Genomic DNA, 22,045 nt, shown 5'->3' with positions numbered 1-22,045 from the left:
TTTATTTTCCAATAGTATCGATTCAGAAAAGAAATAAAAATAATTATTCCGAGGAAAGCCTTTTCATTTTTTTCGGAAGATACCGTTATTGATAATTACTGTGGATTTTCTAAACAAACTGTCATACAATTGGATACAGCATTTCTGACGACATATGTCGTGCCAGTGCAACCTTCCGGGAGACGAGAAAAGCTTCGCTGCTTCTTCAAAGTGCTCGCAACTATCCCTTGTCTCCCATTTGTCAGAGACCGCCTGACGTCATGGAGAACGTCATGAAGAGAATTATTAAAAATGCGCTTTTAGAAAATGGTAAGAAGATGCTTGGAATCTTGAAGACGTTAAAAGAATAATGATAATTATTTCTCGCGGAAGATAAAAAAAAAAACCGATGAAAGCTCATTTCTTAACTATATCAAGTCAGAGTCTTGTCAGTCCAAGATGCAATTTTGCGTTAAAATATTTTACGAAACCCTGAAATTCAAAATGCCATTTAACGTAGTGGAACAAAGGGAATCTCATTGTTAAAGTGAAAAACAGTTTATTATGAAATATATGACATCGACGCACATGAACGTCATCAATTATCTTCAGGCTTAAAATAAATGTATATATATATATATACACACATTCAAATCACGTTAATGAGGAAGCCTCAAGATGAGAAAGGTTTGCAGAATTTCGATGCGAAGCATCTCGCCAGGATGTCTGTAAGCTGACGCTGTATCTGGCTGTTCGGTAAGCAAAACGAAACCGGCGACTGCAGCAGAGAAACATCTACTCAGCTACGACGAGAAATAATAAAGTGGGAATGAGCGAACCGTACCATAAATTGCTTCGCTTCTTGTTAATGGTCAGCAAGACTGCGCCGCAGCTTCGGGCCCCCGGGGGGAAACCTCGCGGCTAAACGTAGTTCAGTCAGTATTCCTGGTAGCCTTATTGTATTTAATGGAATCAAAGTTACGATCGCTATTTCGCTGTACCGAATCACCTGCACCGCGGAGGCCGTTTTAACCGGTGTTATTAAATTCCTCAGCTCGAAACGGATCGAGTATACCACCGCCTAATTATTTTTATATACATACAATCGATCTCCCACTGCTCGGAAATATACGTAAAGTGCTAGTTATAGAATTGAATCATTGGATTTTTCAGCAATTTACGGGTGCGAATTCGACGTCGATAAATTTATCGCATGCAAATATGCTCATAATTTAATCGCGTATTGTTCAACTATGTTTCTATAAAAATCGAAGATGTTCTGGCTTGCTGCTCGACACTTTTCTAGAGATTCCATCAGCTCGTTCTCCGAGAATCGACCAGTTGTGTGGCAAGACACCAAGTCCTTTTTTATACCCTCGAAAACATACGTGAACGTGACCCGTGCCTGCTGCAATTTTCAATTATTATCAAATATATTAGAATTACGTATGATAAGTAATTGAAAGGAATTGAAACAAAGTAACAATAATAATACGTCATTTTTTGTTGTTTTAGGCCCAGCGTCCTTCAAAACTAATGCTCATACTTCAAAATTATAACTCCATAAAGTTCGGATTAAAGGAAATATTTATACATGAAGGTAATATTTAAAACAAATACCACACTTTTGAATTACGAAATTAACTCAACTAGGTGTTCTGAGACTCAGAAAGTAAAATTAGACAAAATTCGCTGGTTTGTCATTTCTGCTCTGATTAACATTTAGAAACATATAAAGGACAATACATGAAGAAAGTTGTGATCTTTCTCGTCTCTCCTTAAAATTTGTTGACAGAGCACAAAAACAATTTGATCAAAATTAGCGATTAAGGCTTTACTTGAAAATTCAACCTAAGGTTCTAGTTGTAGAAAGTTAGATTATTTCCAAATAGTTCAAACTGGGCAAAAAAAGAAAATACCAATAGCATTTAATACTTATAAATGTGTGAAAGAATATGAATTTTACTTGAAATATTTCAAATATATAAATATAAGTTTTAGAAACCTGTATTTGCGTGCTATCAGGATCTACAATCAGTTTGCCGGACTCGCGGTCAATCATGCAGGATACAGCAGCGACAGTGAATTTCATAGAAATACTGGAGATTATGAGCGCCAGGCAAGCAGCATTAATGGCACAGGCGAGTAACTGCAAAATTGTACGTAACACGTGAGTATTATCTCTTTTAATAAAAGACACAACGAAAAGTGGAAGTAAAGTGGAATCGATTGTTTTGTAATGAACCGATAAAGTGAAGTGATAGAATTGTATTGTACAACACTTAATCAATAAAAATACCAACTCCTCCAGAATCCTGCAGTTCTTGTACATTTATGCTTATTGCCATGCCAGGGTGCAACGCAGTCAGCAGTACAGCCTCGCACGTTTCCCTGATGACAGTTTCCTTCGCTCTGTCGTCGACACCTTAAAATACAGAATAATTATCAAAATGTTAAATCACGTAACAAGCGAAATAATCTGTTAAAGAGCTATAATCAAAATATCAGGATTGTCGGCAGTCAAGAAATACTTACACGGTGGTCCTTTTGCAGGACTAAACATTGTTTCAACGGTCGCTCTGTCGTGCATCATCTTTTGTAGCTTCGCTTCAATTGGTCCATAAACTCCGGCAACAACGACGGTGTCACCTGGAATCGATCATTTGAAAACACCATCAGTTCAGAATTATGGTATGTACATATTAGATACCACAAAAGAGCCGTGCAATAAATTTGAAAAATTGGAATATGTGAATCTAGGAAACTAGGTATGTAAAGTCTGGATGTTTATGTGATGATAGCTAACATAAAAAATAAACAAAATAAATGGGAACTCACGCTATGAAAACAAACGACCGTTCACACGAATTAGTTACCTTGCATAAACATTGCCGAACCATCCGGTCTGCTCAGCTGATTTAATTCACAGTTCATCGGTCTCAAAACGCACTCCTCTTCCTCCGTAGTTTCCAATTGGTTTTGCATTTCAATTCGTTTTCTATCTTCGCCGCTCCAATTTGAACTAGGTTAGGAGCAGACAAATGGAAGACACGCGTTGCATCGACGCCAGAGTTAAAGCTCATGAGATGTACGACATGGGGATATCCAGAAACTCGGCGTCGCGGCTTTTCATTGGTCCACGTCAGGATATCCCTAGATATAGCGGAAAGATGTGCAGGGTGCCAACTGCAGAGTATCAAAAAATTCCATGACAGTTTAGCAGCCGATTCAAGTCAAAACGTTATTTATAAAAAATAAGCCACGTGCGATTCGGAAGCAGACGTATTGTAATAACCCTGAAAATGTATAAGGACATTCTATAAGTTCAATTTAATTGGAGATGAAATTTCGATACTTGTACACTAATGTCGTTTAAGACGAGTGGATTTAAGCGGTCAGCTGTTCACCGGGGAGAAAAAGATGGAGCACAGGTGACATATGTGTGGACCTTGGGGCGCGAGTTTATTAATCGTTTGTAATTCAGTTAATATAATCCCCATGAAAAGATAAGTAGGCCCGAGTGATGACGCGATACGTGACGAAAATTTGACGGCAATCATCCCCCCGTCGGACCTTCGTTATTTCCTTAATTTCGAGGATAATGACCAGTGGAGAACGCGACACAAGTCCGCAAAGAAATGGTGATAATTTGCGGCCGACCAATGATTCAGGAAGTGATAACGTGGTCCAAACATCACTCGCAACGAGCTCCGCACTAGAAGAACGATTAGCCTCGAAAATGTTACACTATGGCAAAGAATTATGTTTCTTTGCTGCAATATTATTCACCACCTTAGCTGCTCTTCACACTTCGTAAGTTTTTTAAAAATAGTTAAGGTTATCCGCCAACTCACCTCAATAATTCTACGTTTTTTAATCATCTAGCATATTGTAAAAAAAATCAAATGCCAATATCATGAATTACATTGTAGAAGAAATTATTTTTCAACATTCATTTTACCTTTGGATATTCTTTAACAACACTATTTTACAACGGCGTTCTATTACTGATATTTTTGAATATGTATGATCCGAATCAAATTTAGGAAGTGTCAAATATCGTTACTTGCAAGCGGAGTCAAACTATAGAAATCAATGTTCAATAAAAACCGGTAAAATTCTCAAATATTACTTTCAAAAACATCAAATGAAACCTTGACTGCATTTAATTGTAAAACATGATCTCTCATAGATTTTTTTAGTTGATTAAATACATGTATAACGTATCTGATAAACAACTGGTTTAATAGCGAATTCTCAACTTTGAATGTATTTACAGGCCACCAAAAGTGTCACAACCTCCTTCAGCTCGGCCATTCTTTAACCAAAGCTCGCTTGTTTTGGATTTTTACAAAGGTCATTTAGGCGCCGCTATTGAAAGAGTCACAGATGCAGATCTCAGTTTTGTTATGTACTACGCACCATGGGATGCCGAGAGTCAAGCCGTTAGACAAGAGTTTGAAACTGTGGCACGTTTTTACCACAAACAGGTTCTCATTAATTCATTTACTAAGTTCTATACATAAATCGTTATTCAATTATTGCTTCTTGCCTTTGACATTACTACAAAAACTTGTGGAAACCACACTAACTTTAATTTGTTAATTTTCAGATATTTTTTGCAGCCATTAATTGCTGGCACCCGGGTTCAGAATGCCGGGCTGAATACAGCAAGATTCAGAGCTACCCAGTTTTTATGCTCTATCCTAGGCGAGGACCTGGTGTTCAGTACAGAGGTATTCGTACTGCACCGTACATGATACGCTTCCTCCACGCATTTATGAACCCAATATTCAGAATAACAGACAGAAATCAGCTCCTGAACCTGATTGTAGACTATGACGTAGGTTTGATTACGTTTCTCCCTCTGTCCCTCTCTCTCTCTCTCTCTCTCTTTCTGTTCAATCTGGGTTGCGACCTCTACATGTTTATTGTTATTATCACTTAAGTTATCTCCACATATATGTGAAATTATCACAAAACCTTATGTTCTAGGCCGTGGTGATAGGTTACTTTAATTTTATCGGACTGAAAAACTCACCGGGATACAATGTCTTTTACAAAACGGCAATTAAATCACTAGAAAGAGATCCTAACAAAGAGTTAGCATTCGCAGTGGTTACTGACACTTCTGCAGAATCTAATTACGGAGTTACGGAGTTTCCTTCTGCTAGGTTGCTACTTTGGAACGAGTCATTGGTACGAGCAAGTTTAGCTTGAAAATATATAAATATAAGATTTTGCCTTTGATTCATCTGTTGAACATTGTGCTACGATAAGATATTCATTGTACAGAGTTATCCTGTGGAAAATGAATGGAAATCTGATAGTTTACTGAAGTGGATTGGCGGAGCACTGCATCAAGCTACTCTTTGGCTGCAACCCCCAGGCACCAAGTCTCTCACACTAGCGCCATATTTGAAGGATGGACCAGTATTGTTTCTATTTACACCCAGGAACCCATTTCATCAATATAACTACTACTATAATTTGGTAAATATTTTAAGGATAACTGAAGCTTGAATTTTATATCACACAAACTGTTCTTTTTTCATCATTAACATTTGTTTCATAAATTCTCCTGCCATGATTTTTCCAGTTGAAAGCAATTGGAGTACAGTATTATAATTGCGGCGACAACTTGATGATCAAAAACATAGTGAACCACCTGGAGTCTGTTCGTCCCAGGGAGAAAGCAAAGCATTATGAAAAAAGTAAGCAGTGTATGCGCCTTTTAGATAGAAACAGGGTTCAACAACTGGTTCCAAAAATGAGTATTACCGACCGACAGTGGATAAACAGCAGCTGTTGTTCTCAAATTTTAACTAACAAGTGTTTAATGTGCAAGAAGACAACCTCTGTGTTGCTTAAAAATGAGGATGCGGTATGTGCCGCAAATTTGAACAGCTTTCATCACAGCTGTAAGCCAACAGATGTCTTTAACATACCGACAAAAGAGGGAGAGGAACACGAAAAAAACGAATTTTGTTGTGAAAACTATGACATGATGGAAGATCTCGAAACTTCTACTTTAACAGAAGAAAATGACTTGCAAACTCCAAATGCTTTGTCTGATTACATTCTAAAAGATGAATGCAGACACTTACTAACTGGGAATAATTATCACCCACCAGTATTTCCGAAAAACTTACCTCGCGATCATCAGAAAATTAATTTAACATCTTCTATATGCAAGACTAACAAAACATTGGCTTTGATAGCTGTTGATAGCCTACAGTTCTTTCATATTGCTGAGGGGCTGGGCATTGATGTTGCAATAAAGAAAGATAAAACTGCTGTGGCTATTGTAGACCCTCTGGTATGTTAATCTATGAATGTTACAATAATGTAGATAAATCGATCTTAGTTTAGAAAAATTATTTTGTGTTTTTCAGCAAGAGAGCCAATACATTTTGGAGCAAGCTGTGAGCTATAACTCGCTTGTACAATTCATAAACAATTATACCGAGAATTCATTAAAACGATATTTATGCTCACATAGCCGTTTGGAATCAGTAAAGAGTTCTAAAACACAGCAGGAATGCAGTGTCAGCGAAAACTCTGTAATCTGTGTTCCAGAGTTAACAACCGATACATTTTTGAATACTGTTATGAACCCTGACAAGGTAGGATGGACATTTTTAAATATCACCACACTTAATTACTAGAAAACATTAGTAATCGCTAATTTCTCTTTTTAGGATGTAGTAGTGATGTACCATTCGCCTTATTGTGCATTTTGTCATGCAGTGTCATACGTGTATCTAACAGTGGCACAGTACTTACACAACATGCAAAATCTAACATTTGTGCGTATTAACGGAGATGGAAACGATCTGCCGTGGGAATATACAATGAACCGATATCCAGCCATTCTCTTCTTCCCTGCTAAAAGGTAATCAAATATTATTTATTATTCTAGAATCAGCTGAAAATTATATATTAAGTAATAAGCTTGTATGATTTTAGAAAAGCAGACAGCATCGTATTTCCGTTCTCTCTACCAATCAGCATTCCAAATTTCCTCAACTTTGTTCTTGCCAACTTGGATGGCAATGCACACATTGAAGCCTTGGTGAACATCTGCCACCTGGGAATAGGAGATTCGCCAGCTGATTGTGTATCCCAAATTAGGCTTCTTTGTTTAGAAATAATCGAAGACTTACTTCAGAGCTACAGAAGACTGCGACGAAGTTTAGTTAGTGCTACAAATAAGACTGTCACAAGTAAGAAATTGAAAGTGTTACTATTAAGGTTACAACATATTAAAGAAATTCATTTGACATTGGGGTCAATCAGCGATCTACGAATTGATGAGGACAAGGTTATCTTAATTCGAAATAAGTTTAAGTCGTATTATCAAGAGCTATCAGCTCTTGACATAGACAATAGTGTAGATAGGAAGGTCGTCAGTGACAAGCATGTAAATATTAGCAATGTAAGTAAACTCGGACATGAGTTGTGATATTCGCTCACTCACTCTAAACAAATCTGATATTCGGTTTGTGAGCACTTTCGTTTCCATCATGTTTCGTTATATCTTTGCCTCCGACCATTGCTCAGTAGCAAAGACACTTCAGTTCAAATACTACCCAAAGTTTCCGTATTGACTTATCGATGTGACTTGCTGCTGGATTATTCACAATCGCGTCACTTTAAACTAATTTCAATGACTGAAAAAATTTGCTGCGCAACGATACGGTGACATATCAAAATCTGAGATCCTGAGTCTTTACATGTAGGAAACATTCCAATTCAACTCTGACGTGAATTTTCTCTTGGGGATATATTTATAAAACAATTATTAATGAGGCTAAAGTTAGTAACGTTTAAGTAACGAAACATCAGTGAAAAAATCATTATTGCGCAATTTTAAAATGATTTTAAAGGAGTTGGTTTTGCAGAATATGACTATATTTTATTTATCATGGTTTATTAAATTTTAGACATTCGTAAAGGTACAAAGTAACGACTTTTTCTCCGCATGCATCGTTACAGTAAAGTTACTAACTTTATCCTGATAATTACTAAAATGACGTGTTAGATTTAAAATTCGACACAATACGGTGACTGACATGTCATAAGTATTTTTTCTCTTGCTATACCAAATCCTGGGTGAGTCTTTTATTTATTTACTCTTATTTTTTCTTTTCACGTTTTCACTGAAGTGTACAACTGGATAAAAAAGTTGAGAAAAATAAATATTCGCTGTAAGATAATACTTAATCATAAGTATCGTTAAAAAAAAATAGATCTGATTCTTGATTGTTACAGAGATTGAAGAGAAATTTAAGTTTCCATTCTTTTTTTTTTTTGTGTCTAACCATTTCTTGTTGTTCCTCACATTATAATCACAATAAATATTTCTAAAGTCGCGAGATTGGGTTATACAATGCGAATTTTCGTCTCTATGATATACAAGAATGATTAGTGGAAATGATTCGGATGAATACGTATTTGAATTTTGAGAACACCTTACCTACCATATTATCAAGTCTGAATCAAGTAAATAAATTCACCAGCGTCTGTTGCTGAGTGGCGAGTGTAACTGTACATGAACTGCGTGATATATTTTGTTACTTCAGTTTGTAGTCCCTGATAACAGCTGCTCCTGTTATAACCTTATTATATTTCGCCACAGTTTTATATAATATATCGAATAATATATTTTTAACGTTTGTAAATTGATGTAAATATCGTTGTTATTAATTAGTAAGAATTATAAGAAAAGATGGTGTTAATATATAAAACACGTACGTTTAAATCTTAAGACATACTAATTTTGTATTCTCATTACAAAGGTATACAGCAGTAGATTGGACGTAAAATTGAAATTCTAAATTATTTAGGAGACATTTTTTTTTTCTTTATCATTATCCGACGTTTTCGAATACTATTACCGGCAGTGTCATATCTTTTTTTTTTTATGCTTTTCATCGAGCAGAAAACTTGTTTTATCCGTAAAATATGCTAATTATATGTGTGCGTGCGTCTGTTGGCAGTTATTCATATGTGAATAATATAAAACTGATTGCAAGTTGACGGTATCATCAGCCTAAAGCCAACGTATACTCCAAAGCTGCTGTTGGGCAATAAATACATGGCAAGGTACTGTTGATCATTTATTGAAAAGACGACGCAAGACGTAGTGGGAAAAACCCAAATACCAGATTAGAAGAGTAAAGTGAATCGTTAATGAAATAAAGAAAAAAAAAAGAGAAAGGGCGAAGCTTCGTCGTGTCCGTTTGCGGTATAGCGTAGTCATATCTCTAAAGCTAGAAGTGATAGACCGATATGACGAATTGTGATATGTATAACTACGAGTCGCTGTATAAATTATGTAGTACGCACACTATCTTCAGGTGTGTGTGGAAATTGTACAAGTATAGGCGCACATAAAGAGGCGTGGGTCGAAAGAAGTGTCCGATCGCGTAATCATTCGCGCAAAGGATTAGTCATTCGCCTCGTCCACTCGTTTTTAAAGTGGGTTGGACGATTTCCTTGACGTAATGAAATTCCCGGTAAAATGACGCGTGATAAGAAACCAGTTTTCTCATTCCCACTAACAGCTGTCTTGGCGGTCAGGAAATACTTTGCGCTACGTTCCGCGTTATATTTTACATTCGTGAAGGGAAACTTATAAACAATCTACCATAAGACTATTTTGCACGATTATCTGCACAATTGAATTTACATATTTTTAATGACTTCTCAGATGAATAATAGCTAGGCAATAATCAATGAGGACGCGCGGCTAACGTTTCACGGTCGTGCTGTAGCATTGCAGCATGAGGCGTAAAGGTGTAACGCACAATTTCCCTGATGTTGCTTTCAAAAATTCAAAGAAACATCATACGCCCTAGATACATTCGTAATGTGGAAGACGAATATCAGGCGTTCATTATTAATGTTTTATTACTTCGCAAATAATGTATGCATTTTGTAATTAAACGTGGTAAACTAACAGCTCCGTCAAATTTCAGACTCAACAATGTGAGTCATGGGAGCCAACTATCGGCAGTTAAGAAGCTAACAACAATTCGGTGAAAGTCCCTAGGTTTCGACGAATTTCTAACAACAATTATCGCTCGGACTGTACCGCCGAACTATACGGCTTGTGTGAACAAGATGGCCGTACTTCATGATTAGAAACTCTGAATTTCTGGTTGGAACTTTAGATATGTAATTTTGAGATTGTAACAGATCGTAATGTCTGAGAAATATTCGTTCCGGACCCGAGACAAATTCCTTCATTCATTTAATTAGGTGACTCACCGATCGCGCGGGTGACCACACGGGGCTTTTACCAACCGCAAGTCGTTCGTTGATCAACACTTTCATACAGCTCAGATGCGTTCACATAAGTTATCAACGAAACGCGCTCAATATCGACATTCGTAATTATCACTTCAGATCTTTGCGATATTCTCTTAACGTAACGTGTGTATATCCGGAGGATAAATACTCATGCGTTACCGTTCAGTGGAAATTAAAAGTACGTGTCACCGTTGTAGAGTTTCTCGCGTTTCTATTTCCCGGTTCTACCCAACTAGGCGTTTATGGATGGCACTGCCATCGCTCAAATCGTACTGAGTGACTGAAAATCGTCCAGTACTTTATTTTACGATTAAGCGCGCGTACGTAAGTGTTGTACATGGAGATTCGGTGTACAGCAGTGTGAACAGTGAATAATTTCGGATCGAATGGATTGAATTTTGTTCGAGGAGCAGAGAGAATGACAAAGTGGTAAATATCGAGGATTGAAAGGTTGGCGCCATTAGATAAAGAGCGTTCCGTAACTGATAAGTGGCGTCGTTGTAGCCCCGGCGGTGTAAGAGATACACAAGGCAGTGGCACAAATGCTGGCTGCAACGCTGCATGTACTCTTGGTGTGTTGTCTGACAATGAGCGGTGTTGGTGATAAACTAATTTTTTAATTATTCTCTTGTCAACGGCAGTGGAGAAAGATACAAAAGGATTATTAATGAATGTACGTAACAGTGAGTGCGATAGGGGTGTTTTATGTGGGGCTAATAAGCTGCAACTATGTTTAATGTACCGCCAAAATTTTACGAGCTGTGTCGCCTTTGTTTATCGTCGGACGGTGTAAAATTATCCATTTTTGACGAAGAGGGCACGCAGCGTAACTTCGCTGACAAGATACTTACGTGCCTATCGATAGCGGTGAGTTTACGAGACAACTTTTATCAATCATTAAACAAATAAACCCCTTAATATACCATCAACTATACGCAACATCTGGCCTAATGACAAGAGAGAAAGTTTGGCGTAAGATGTGTCGGAAAGATAAGAGGCTTGAGAATTTAAAATGGCAGTGATAAGCTCCTTGTAGGCTTATACAGACCGGAGGGGGGGGGGGGGGGGGCAGCTCCTTATTTAGACACCCTGTTATCAGGTTTCACCTACTCGTCGCTTGTCACTTTATTCCATAGCGATTCGATATCGTACACCGAGAGATATTATGAATACGCGTTTCTCTGCCTATCCATCCGTCCTATACGTGTATAACTACACGTACGTACCCTGGTTCCTATGTTACGTTTATTCGGCCCATGTGATTCTCCAGGTGATAAGCTAAATTTATCCAAACTTAGTCACCTATCTCCGTCTCATTCGTATCACTGCATCCTCCGTCACGAATATCTTTCGCGATACATCGTAATTCGTAAATTTCGGGTTTTTCAAACCGCATCTTTTTTTTTCCTTTTTTTTTTTTGTTCCTTCAAAGTCCAGCTACGCGCGTCGTTCTACGTTCACGTAATATTAAATAAACAAATAATCGAGTTTATTTTATTACCGAAAATGAAAAACCAACCCATCTCTCCCCTCCTTCCTAACCCCACTCTCAATAATTTTTCTCATTCGCATAATATCACCATGAACCATTAGTGGTTAACTTGAAAAAATTTCACTCGTATTAATTTAACGAAAAGAAAAATGTTAGGTTAAAATACTGCAACGATTTTATGAATTGCGCAGGTGAATGATGGGGACTCTCTTCCACCAATCATATGCCATCGCTGTGTGTACAAGTTAGATGTACTTCATAACTTCCGTGAAGTATCTCGCAAGTCTGATGTCATCCTGAAACAGTATCTGGATTATGCCATGCAACTGTCTGACGGAGACCAGGTAAAAACTTGAGAGATCAATGACTGTCTATCAATCTCTTGACCAATGTTTTCGAAAATCTTTTCTGCCGAAAGATATAATTTCATTTAGCGTATTTCTACATAAAGGAAAAATGACAGAAAAAAAAAAATCCATTCATGTCTGAAATGAGGAAAGAAAAAAAGAAAGAGAAATGATTAGCAAGAGGAAAGGATACTTGGTATCAATGACTACTCACGTAGTTCAAGTTGGCCTGATGTGCTGACAGTGATACCTAGTCATTTCGTTCCGTTCCACGTAGTGATGCAATGACGGAATGTGCTATATGTGCAATTTGATTGTAGATAAGAACTGAGTGTCACTGTATTTTATATTCCACATGTTCTCACTCATTCTCAACTCTCAACTTACAGCAATTAATTATCAGAACAACCTCAAGGTTTTCCCCATTAACTGAAATCACTTATCGCGTTAGTTTGATAGTGTTCGTTTTTTTTTTTCTCTTTCCGAGTTAAAGGTTACTTTTAGATAAATATATCATAATTGGCCTAAACAACTAAGCAACACTGCATTATTTTTACAGGACAATCAATCTTTCTCCACTGCCAAAGTAGCAGACTTAAGTCCGCTCCAGTCGTTTCTTCAATTGAACAAAACCCTTTTCAATGAGAAGCCCAATTCTCCAGCCAGTATTCAAAATGTATCGCTGTCAACGCAGACCCATCACTTAGAATTACGCACGAAGGAGATGCCCGAGCAAGACGCGATAAAATGTGAACCAGAAGATGATACGTGCTCAAACAGTTCCGACCCAGAGAGATTGGAGATCGAAGATCGTGATCCTGAATCTGATGGGGAAGAAAATGGCTATGACATGACTGTTAGTAAGAGGGTCAAATTGGATACTGGATACGAAAGTTCTAAACAAAGTACACCCAATCGAAGTCCTGTTAATAGAATGGACACTCCCGAAAGCAACTGTTCTGACACACACATCGATCAAGAGACAACAAAACTTTGGCAGGCACTTGCAAAGTGAGTAACTACATTTTCGTAATCTGTTTTTTTGTCAGTCACATCAATGTATTAATGTTATTTAAAGATTTAGCAGAATTAACTTGACTGGTTCCAAATTTTTTAACGCGTTTTTTAAGTGATGAGTCGTAATAGTGTAGTTTCTTTATCATATTTGGGACAATCTGTTCCAAGAAGTTTCACCATATCTGTTATGAGTGAAGATTGAGGGTTGTTAGCCTGATTCTCACCTGCTACTTGACCTTGTAAATCTGTTTAAACTTTACAACAAATTCTCACTATTGGAATGTTTCGAGTACAAGATCGTGTTTGCTGTTTACAAGTAGTTCCGTTTTGATAAAGGTATACAATATTGGATAGTAGTTATTTTCAGCTGACCTGCATAATTAAACAATCATTTTTATTGGCCTAGTAACAGAAGTTTGGAAATAACAAGGACAAATGGTGATAAGTTGAACAACGGGTTTAGTGGTGAAGCAACTAATTTGTTGCGCTCTCTAATCAACAATAGGCAGATCGGTATCACCGCCGTTGAGACTGGCAAAGTGTCTCCGCAGATACGATTCTACCGGGATACCCAGGGTACAACAATTGAGCGAACAATGCCAGATTGCTCTGTGCTTGGAAATCGCACTAATATGTCATGCATCGATAACAAGGTAAACTCATGTAGAAAAGACGAAATAGCATTTTTTTTTCTGTACCCATCGTTTTTTCCCTTCTTATTTGCTTGTAATTACAAACTATCAATGAATTATTTATAAAAAAGGTACATCTTCTCTGGCAATAATAGTTGTGCAAATTTTCTTGTGAAACTGGGGTATAAAATTCACATCTTATCAACACAGTACTGAGAAATACAAATGCAAATTCCACAAAGCCAGATGGGTAAACTTAGAGAGACCCAGGTAGCTACTAGGGGTGTTAAGGGAGCCCATGGGTCTGAATAAAGGCACACCTGGCCTGACAGGTAGAGGCTTTGACGGTCTAACAAATAATAGATAACTGGAACTGCTTTGTGATGTGCTCCAAGTTAAGCCCTACTCTAAAAATTTTGTCAACCGACTATCAACAGATGTTCAGATAAAAATGTGAAATTCTTTGTTGTTTACTAAACTTTTTCCATTATTGAATTTTATTTGAATATATTATGACAAAATGCAATTCTTCGTAAAATGTATTTCATTTTACAAACATAATTTAATGACAATCAATTTATAAACTTTTATTCTATATTTTAATAAGAATTCAATTGGTGTTGAATTCAATTTTTGTTATATAGAGTACTTCCATGGATAGTAATCCTTCCAGTCCTGCTAGTGTGGGAAAGAAAGAGACAAAGGGTAGGCGAAAACAAAGTTATCCCAGTAAAGCCCCTGCCAGTCCAGATGTGATTAATTATCACCACGAATCCAGCGAAGAACAGGCTCATGATTTCACTGCTTGGTCTAATAAAATGAAAGGAAAGGTCAGTGCAAGCAAATAATCTGTTGAATACTGGTTTAAGTAGTACAATTCTAGTGAATTTTGAGTGAAACTATTTTTGTTTTATATTTTATAACAGGTCGGTGAGCAGAAACAGTTTGATCCGCACAGTGGAAACATTGCTAAAAAAGTTGACATGTCTTGTACAAATTGTGGGACTATGACAACGACAATATGGCGGCGAAATATGAAAGGAGAAATGGTCTGTAATGCTTGTGGGTTGTACTATAAACTCCATGGAGTAAATCGCCCTGTCACAATGCGAAGGGACACTATTCATACGCGTAGACGCAGGCCGAAAGGCGAAAAACCAACGAGACACAGAAGTATGAACTTTTTGTAATTAGCCATTTGTTTTCCTATCAATAATCATTATTATAAAGATATTTGAATTTGTGCTTGTGTAGGAAACTGTTATTGAGCCCATCAAGCGAGCTTTTAAGTGATTTTAAAATAACTACCTATCAAACCGAAATTGTCATTGGTATTTTCAATGATTGCTGTGCTAATCAGTTCACCTATCTTCGATTAGTTTGTGAAACTTGTTGAATACAAAAAACTTGGTATATATTATTGACTTCGCTAAAATAAAAAACAATCGTACATTTCAAAAGATGGTTATAAAGAATAGATTTTTAACTGTCTAACAGAAAAAGGAGACGGAAATTCATCACAGCCTGAACAGTTGGATTCAGAGAGTGCAGACATGTTAGCAGCTCTTCGCAGGCAGATCCAACCTCACCTTATGATGGCAGCATTGACTCCTCCTCGTATACCAGGAACTCATCCTCCACCTACTTCTACCCCCCAACTGAACTATCCACTCCCCCTTCCTGGGTATATGATGCATGTAAGTTATTCTTCATTGCCTTTTTTTTTTTTTTTATAATCACATTACTGGGTGACTTGGCTTCAATAAAATTTCACTTTCCGTTATTAGCATTTGAAGAGCGAAGTGATGGAACAGCAACGCAACATTACAGAAGAAGCAGATGAAGGGGATGAAGAAAATGTCTCGGATGTACCGCTGAATCTAGTTGCTACGTCGCTGTCGGTAGATGCCCAGTGAGAGTTTCGTCTTGTTCACGAGAAGCGTAAATATATAGTATAAAATGTAACTAAGAATCTCTGCACAGACATAGATCTGTCCGGTGACACACAGGGTGTTAGCGGCATGCTCTCTACAAGATATCAAGTAATGAATTACCTATATGAAAAAAGAAAAGATGAAACAGGGAATCGAAATATTGCACAGTATTCCCAAAGCTGTGTGGCCTGGGGAACAAAACGCAAATAAATGATGATATTAATTCGCAGTATTACCCTAATTATGAGAAGTTATACGAATTGTACATATGAAAACGAGAAAATATTTTTATACTAAATTTTCTATGCTTGCAAGTGGTGATATAACGATTGTATATACAAACTGTTTTTTGATGTTGTGAAGTTCTTACATAGATAGAAGAAGCCTGTTTTTTAATCAATTAATTAGTCGTAATCGAAGTTAAGTTGACGGTAAAAATGTGGTGCTGGAATTACTGTTCAAGGTTTCCAAAAAATTAAGAAGACGGAAAAAGAGAGATAAGAACAATCTAAAAGAGATTCTTTGTGCTTGTTTTTGATCAAATGATTAGTGATCACTTTCTTGGTTGCCTTAAGCTCACTAATTGGGTCATAAACTAGCTCTTAATCGAATTGTTCCCTAGGCCATTAGCTTTTTGACAACATAAGCAATCATAATACTCCATTAAGTTATATAATTTTAAGCTTTTTGCGAATGACCCAGTTAAACTTTACTAGTGATCGAAATTTTAATTTTAATTTTAATTTTTTTTTTTTTTTTTTTTTTTTTTTTTTTTATCGTGAACAAGTGTATACTTTTAGGACAGACAAAAATTTACAAAGGGTAACAAAAAATGTTGGTAGCGGGAAAGTTACCTTTGCGTATTAATCGACGGTTAATTGCTAAGACCTTAGTATACTCACTAACTTAAAGTAACATATTTTTTATTTCATGTAGGAATGTGATGCCAGTATCGTCTTAATTACTGTATTTTACTGCTTTTTGTTAGTTTCTCTTCGTTTTTTTTTTTTTTTTTGTTTTTTTTTCATTTTTTTTCTTCCTATTAAAAATCATGGACAATTTACTTACGGTATATTATGATTAATAATGTCTAGAGGTTGTAGATTCTTTTCGATACGTTTAACTTGTTTAAACACAGTGAAGTAATACTCTTACCGATTATATATGAGCCGTCAAAATGAACAGTATCGTTACAAAAAATTTTAAAATAAGGACACAAACTAGTACTTAAATGGTTTAAAAGCGTCACTACGTAATCTGACTATCCAAAAGCAATAACGGATCTGATTAGAATTACTTACATTGGTCATTTCGCAATAATACTCGTCAATCGTTGCGATGACTTTCTTAGCCCTTGACTTGCAGGAGTTTCAGGAAGTACGTAGGTAACGTTCTCCACTTAATGCCGGATTTTAAGAATAATTAACATCACCGCTTTCACGCTACTGCTGCCAATTATACGACCACTTCCAAGTTTCATGCAAAGACTTCCAGATAGGTTTTGGTTGCCTCCAGGGAATGCCCCCCATTGTAAAATATTATTAAACCTCGGATATTCGAATGTTTTTAACTAACAACGTATCAAATTGTGAACTGACTAAAGTGTTCCCTGGTGGACTAGTAACTAATGAATGAAGAATTTCATTGTAAGCATTTTCATTTTTTAACAAAGCACCTGAGAGATGCAGAAGGAATCGTTGATAAACATATTCCAGATTGTACAGATAACTGATGTTGATAAAACACAAAGATAAGCAGCCTTAAATAGTGCATAATATTGTGGCCAGTGCATCTACTCGCGTATTGTTATACTTAATATTGTATACCTAAATAACTTTGCCAAAAATAGATTTAGTTTTGTAACATAGAATATAGTTAAGGGCATAAAAATTTTATATATTTTCTTTTTCTCATCGCGTCATTGTATTTTGTTTTTTACTTTATTTAAATAATTTAATTTTTTTTTTCCACTTCTCTCTTTCTCTCTCTCTCTTTCTCGGTATCTCTCTAACTGTTTCTCACCAACAACTAATATCGGCGGAAGTTTTTGACACTCTGGAAATTTAGTATTGGCAGCAGCTGCCTAGTGGCTTAGCATTATACATACATATAGTTGTTATTCAAGAAGCCTTATAAACACACGTGTATAGATTATAGATATATATTATACAAAATATATATTATTCTATATTACTATATATATAAATGATAATTAGCTAAGCGATAGAGACAGTATAGGGTAGCGGCATAGTTAGGAACGGATGATCCATGCATGTGTTATAAGACGAGTATATTTTCCACTGTGATCTGAATTTCAAACTTTGCTACTTCCACAATAAGTAATATGTTATCAAACTCATATAAGCAGTAAATTCAATTCATTCGAAAATACGTTTCTGGCATTTCGAAAGTAACTTTCAATTGCCTCAATAAATTTGTTTTTATATCTATGTCATTTCGCAAATATTTAAAAGGAAAGACAATTACATCTCTAAAATGAATAAATAAATTGATTACAAGTTCGAGTATATTCACGGATGAACTGTTTCAAGTCATGTTAGTATAACAATCGTAGTGCACAACTTTCATATACTTTAAAATTCCACAAAGGTAAAATCAACTTGAGCAAGGAAACTCTTTATGAATTAACTGGGCCGCAAACAGGTGTTGCACCACCATTCGTGTTCGATATTTTCTCCGTTGTTACATAAAATGAATAATAAAAAAGAAAAACATAAATAAATCACTTAGTATCGAAAAAATATTTAGATACAGAGTTCAGAGTTGAATTTTGAACTTGAGAGCACACGTAACTCGACTCGTCAGCAGGATTATTTGAATTCATGTATATTGTAGTATACTACATATACATGGTCAATTCTTTGAAGATATTCTTTTGATCTGAACAAATTTTTCGAATGACCATTTTCTACTACTACTGTAACTACTTTTACTATACCCTGAGTTAACAATAAATAACCGCACGTAACGCAGCTATACATAATATAAAGCGGACAGTTTTTGTTAGGCATTTTTAGACATGTCTCTGCAGTTGGCAGAATAAATTAAAGATATTATTATTATTATTATTATTATTATTACTACTACTACTACAACTATTATACATAGGTAGATTAGTTTTGAGCTCTCTACTAATACTGAAGCTGAAGTTATTCTTTGTAACTATACATTGATTGAGTATTGCTATTTTATTAATTATATTAATTAATTAATGGTTAATTATAGAGTATTCTAACATTATTATTATTATTATTATTATTAATTAGTAACGAGTCTGCTATGGTTTTGACAATTTGGTTCAGGTAGTCGAGGCTTTTTTTTAATAGGTTTCTACATCAGTATTCCACTCCTTTAATTTAAATACTTTTAAGTTTTTTCTTTTCTTTTCTTTTCTTTTTTTTTTTTCTTTTTTTTTTTTTTTTCTTTTTTACGTTGACACTACTTAAAAGGGTCACCTACGAATCATTACTTAATTATTAAATTATTTAGTTTTTTACATTTATTTTTACAACCCTAATTATTATTTAAGCGATAAATTATTACTTTTTATTTGCACCAACGTTTGCGTGACATTTGGCAGCGACTGGCTTAATTTATTCTACATTATATTTTATACAACCTGATTTATGTATTTTTTTCTTTTTTTAATCAGTCGATTCATATACTTAGCCTTTTGCGTTAATGGTCCTTGCATACGAGTTCTTGATGATAATATTTCTCACATGATATAGATGGTAATACGGCAATGCTGTGAGTACAACACGTAAAGAGATGGGCCAAAATAGTCTTAACACCATGTCGAACATCTTATTTCATAATAGTATCATTTTTTCAATTAAAGTGTACTTGATCTCACACTTGTAAGACAATAGTTTTTTTCGTGGCAGGTAACCTCACATGCCACAAATCCTATTTTCTGCGCTATGTCCTTTCAAAAACGAAAATATTGTGTAGTTTTTAAAAGCACTAGCGCTTGAGAGTCGCCTTTTAAGCACTAGGACTCATAAAAACTATGAAGTAATTGAGTTGTTGACGGAGATAGCGTGGAAAAATATTTACAGAAAAGCCTTTTACCGATTCTATTAATATGATATTTTTAAAAACTTGGTAATGATATCATCCATTTTTTCATAAATTATTATTCGTATTTATAAAAATAAATTCTAGAACGAAGCACTTACGCAGTGGTATTCTGCACTTGTGAGTTGGTAATGGAGAATAAACCCCAATTACGTTGTAAAATACCTTACTTTTCTATTGTGAAAAATACAAAACCCTATAAATTAGGTACATATGCATAATACTCAAGAAGAAGCTTAGAATTGCTTGAAAATTGAGTTTTTACTATAAATTTAGATCATTCGTCCCCTTTATTTGTTGGAATTAGTAATATGCTATGATTCTATTTCGTAATCGTTGAACGACTTCAAATGAATAACAAAAGATTGGGTCCATTAAAAGCATGTGCCAAAAGTGATGATACTGCGTATTCTTATTTGGCAAAAACAAAACAAAAAAAGGGAAGTGAAATAAAAAATGTTAAAATATGAGTAAATAAATGAATTTACAAGCCAGAAATGGAAACAGTGGACAATCACGCTCTGCTGGTATCATATACAATTTTCCAAGTCTGAATAGACATTACCACTTGAATGATGAGTCATCACTTTGAATCTTGGTTTTGCATTGAAACTTGCTTGCTATACCTGTAGTATGTTGTATCCATCTCTGTAATGTACATGAGTTACCGTTTGCATATTCTTGCATATGACATACATAACACTCATACTGAATTTTATTTAATTCTCACACGAGTATTAATCCAAACTAATTGACTGAGTATTATTTTTATAATAAAGTATAACAATAATGATGATAATAATGATAATAATAATACTAACACGTCACGAAATTATAGAAATTTGAATAAAGCACGAAGAGATAGTAATGAATGAGTACAGAAGTATGAAATGAATAATGAAAAACCTAATGAACATGACAAACTATGAGAAAAACATGGTATCATAATGTAGTATTACGTGTTTGTTCTTCTTAAATGGAGAAAGATCAATACACTATTAGCGCCCTGGCATATTTTGTATACAATGCTGTGGTGGTGTTGAAATTGGCTAAAGACTAACTTACGAAGTGAAAATATATTGTAATACGTATGCATAAAAAGTAATAATATTTAAAAGCAACTTAGTTTTGTATTCTAAACTGTAATAAGTTAGTTTGGGCTAATGCCAGCAGCTGTTGAGATTACTCAAGGTTGTGTGTATCATTATAAGTATTTTGAATTGTTGAATAGTAATATAATAATAGTAAGCAGAAAGCACAGGGCGCGATAATCATCCCCCCTCCCTCCCTAGACAACGTAACCCTCGGGTAATGGATAACTGATACTATACGCTGTGGTTGGTAGTATTTCTGATCCAAATTTTGTCATAATTATATCATACACGAATGATTTACTTTATTTAATCGATATACTTTGTTTTGCCCGTGTTTTTATATTTTATTATTACTACTACTACTACTACTACTACTACTACTACTACTACTACTACTATTACTACTACTACTACTACTACTATTATTCCTATACATAATGTTGTGACAAGTAAGTTTTGATTTTTTTTTTTACATTTCTTTTCTCTTTCTAATTTATAATAGAAATCTCCCATGACAGGTGTACCTAATTTATATACTTATATTATGGGTTTACAAATAACAAAAATCATGTTTTTGTATTATAATGGTAGGTGATATAACGATGCTAGAGATTTTAAGCTATTTATTCGGCTACTATGTGATTTATTGAAAATTATTTTTAAAAAGTTGTTCTATCCACGTTATAAGTAGTTACACATTCACACCAGAATTGGTCAATTATGCCTTAAAACTAGAATGAAAAAATTTACTAAAATAACGTCCATCACAGAGCACATGAAATTTTTACTCACATTGATTTAATAATATTAAATACGTCACATAGAACGAATTAAATACTTAATACTCAATATTGAATGAATTCTTGTAATTACCGATGATGATTAGTGAGCGTCAAATTAGTTTTTGTTTGTCCTGTGATGTGTATCATATACTTTGTTAGATAGTTGCCTAGGAATGTTTAAGGCAAGAGTTTGGATTGTGCTTGTTTAAATTTTAAATCTGCCGAAATTTATCACAATTAGGTTTTAACCTAGTTCTACTTCCGTTCTTTTCTTCAATCGTATTTGTTTTTTTTTTTTTTTTCATTGAAACAAATAAACATTAAGACTATAGAAAACGCAGGGAATCGTA

The 22,045-nt window shown here is 35.2% G+C and overlaps 3 protein-coding genes across 5 annotated transcripts; 2 read left to right on the top strand and 1 right to left on the bottom strand.

Moving 5' to 3' along the window:
* Nucleotides 1-518: 518 nt before the first annotated feature.
* On the bottom strand, nucleotides 519-3,151 carry Rrp46 (exosome complex component Rrp46). The gene is made up of 5 exons (XM_046611036.2): nucleotides 2,856-3,151; nucleotides 2,515-2,628; nucleotides 2,283-2,404; nucleotides 1,985-2,128; nucleotides 519-1,387 (listed from the first exon to the last, which is right to left on the bottom strand). The coding sequence occupies exons 1-5, from the start codon at nucleotides 2,962-2,964 to the stop codon at nucleotides 1,205-1,207; spliced, it is 672 nt and encodes a 223-aa protein (XP_046466992.1). The 5' UTR covers nucleotides 2,965-3,151; the 3' UTR covers nucleotides 519-1,204.
* A 52-nt stretch (nucleotides 3,152-3,203) lies between these two features.
* On the top strand, nucleotides 3,204-8,729 carry LOC124211701 (thioredoxin domain-containing protein 11). Of its 2 annotated transcripts, XM_069133481.1 has the most exons (10): nucleotides 3,204-3,410; nucleotides 3,486-3,792; nucleotides 4,259-4,469; nucleotides 4,592-4,822; nucleotides 4,975-5,178; nucleotides 5,275-5,472; nucleotides 5,579-6,298; nucleotides 6,375-6,605; nucleotides 6,681-6,874; nucleotides 6,949-8,729. In XM_069133481.1, the coding sequence occupies exons 2-10, from the start codon at nucleotides 3,581-3,583 to the stop codon at nucleotides 7,442-7,444; spliced, it is 2,697 nt and encodes an 898-aa protein (XP_068989582.1). In that variant the 5' UTR covers nucleotides 3,204-3,410; nucleotides 3,486-3,580; the 3' UTR covers nucleotides 7,445-8,729. The 2 variants fall into 2 exon arrangements, with proteins under 2 accessions (XP_068989582.1, XP_046466991.1); XM_046611035.2 differs by having other exon boundaries at nucleotides 3,204-3,792.
* Nucleotides 8,730-10,716: 1,987 nt separating this feature from the next.
* LOC124211923 (uncharacterized) lies at nucleotides 10,717-19,981 on the top strand. 2 transcript variants are annotated; one of them, XM_046611460.2, is made up of 8 exons: nucleotides 10,717-11,163; nucleotides 11,980-12,132; nucleotides 12,695-13,146; nucleotides 13,565-13,805; nucleotides 14,429-14,614; nucleotides 14,711-14,957; nucleotides 15,282-15,481; nucleotides 15,572-19,981. In XM_046611460.2, the coding sequence occupies exons 1-8, from the start codon at nucleotides 11,026-11,028 to the stop codon at nucleotides 15,698-15,700; spliced, it is 1,746 nt and encodes a 581-aa protein (XP_046467416.1). In that variant the 5' UTR covers nucleotides 10,717-11,025; the 3' UTR covers nucleotides 15,701-19,981. The 2 variants fall into 2 exon arrangements, with proteins under 2 accessions (XP_046467416.1, XP_046467413.1); XM_046611457.2 differs by having other exon boundaries at nucleotides 10,757-11,163; nucleotides 13,559-13,805.
* The last annotated feature ends 2,064 nt before the right edge of the window (nucleotides 19,982-22,045 follow it).

The sequence above is a fragment of the Neodiprion pinetum genome, chromosome 2 (assembly GCF_021155775.2).
Source record: "Neodiprion pinetum isolate iyNeoPine1 chromosome 2, iyNeoPine1.2, whole genome shotgun sequence".
Taxonomy (NCBI): domain Eukaryota; kingdom Metazoa; phylum Arthropoda; class Insecta; order Hymenoptera; family Diprionidae; genus Neodiprion; species Neodiprion pinetum.
Note: the sequence above shows the minus strand (reverse complement) of the source record. Positions and strands in the feature narration are given on the sequence as shown.

Bases quoted from the DNA above. Each gene is read 5' to 3' on its own strand.
- Rrp46 (XM_046611036.2), bottom strand. From the start codon at position 2,964: ATGCAAAACCAATTGGAAACTACGGAGGAAGAGGAGTGCGTTTTGAGA. The intron at 2,129-2,282 runs GTTGGTATTTTT...ACAATTTTGCAG, and splicing joins AACTGCAGGATTCTGGAGGA to TTACTCGCCTGTGCCATTAA. The intron at 1,388-1,984 runs GTTTCTAAAACT...TGAAAATTGCAG, and splicing joins CTGATAGCACGCAAATACAG to CAGGCACGGGTCACGTTCAC.
- LOC124211701 (XM_069133481.1), top strand. From the start codon at position 3,581: ATGACCAGTGGAGAACGCGACACAAGTCCGCAAAGAAATGGTGATAAT. The intron at 4,470-4,591 runs GTTCTCATTAAT...GTTAATTTTCAG, and splicing joins CACGTTTTTACCACAAACAG to ATATTTTTTGCAGCCATTAA. The intron at 6,299-6,374 runs GTATGTTAATCT...TGTGTTTTTCAG, and splicing joins TGGCTATTGTAGACCCTCTG to CAAGAGAGCCAATACATTTT.
- LOC124211923 (XM_046611457.2), top strand. From the start codon at position 11,026: ATGTTTAATGTACCGCCAAAATTTTACGAGCTGTGTCGCCTTTGTTTA. The intron at 11,164-11,979 runs GTGAGTTTACGA...TGAATTGCGCAG, and splicing joins TTACGTGCCTATCGATAGCG to GTGAATGATGGGGACTCTCT. The intron at 13,806-14,428 runs GTAAACTCATGT...TTTGTTATATAG, and splicing joins TGTCATGCATCGATAACAAG to AGTACTTCCATGGATAGTAA.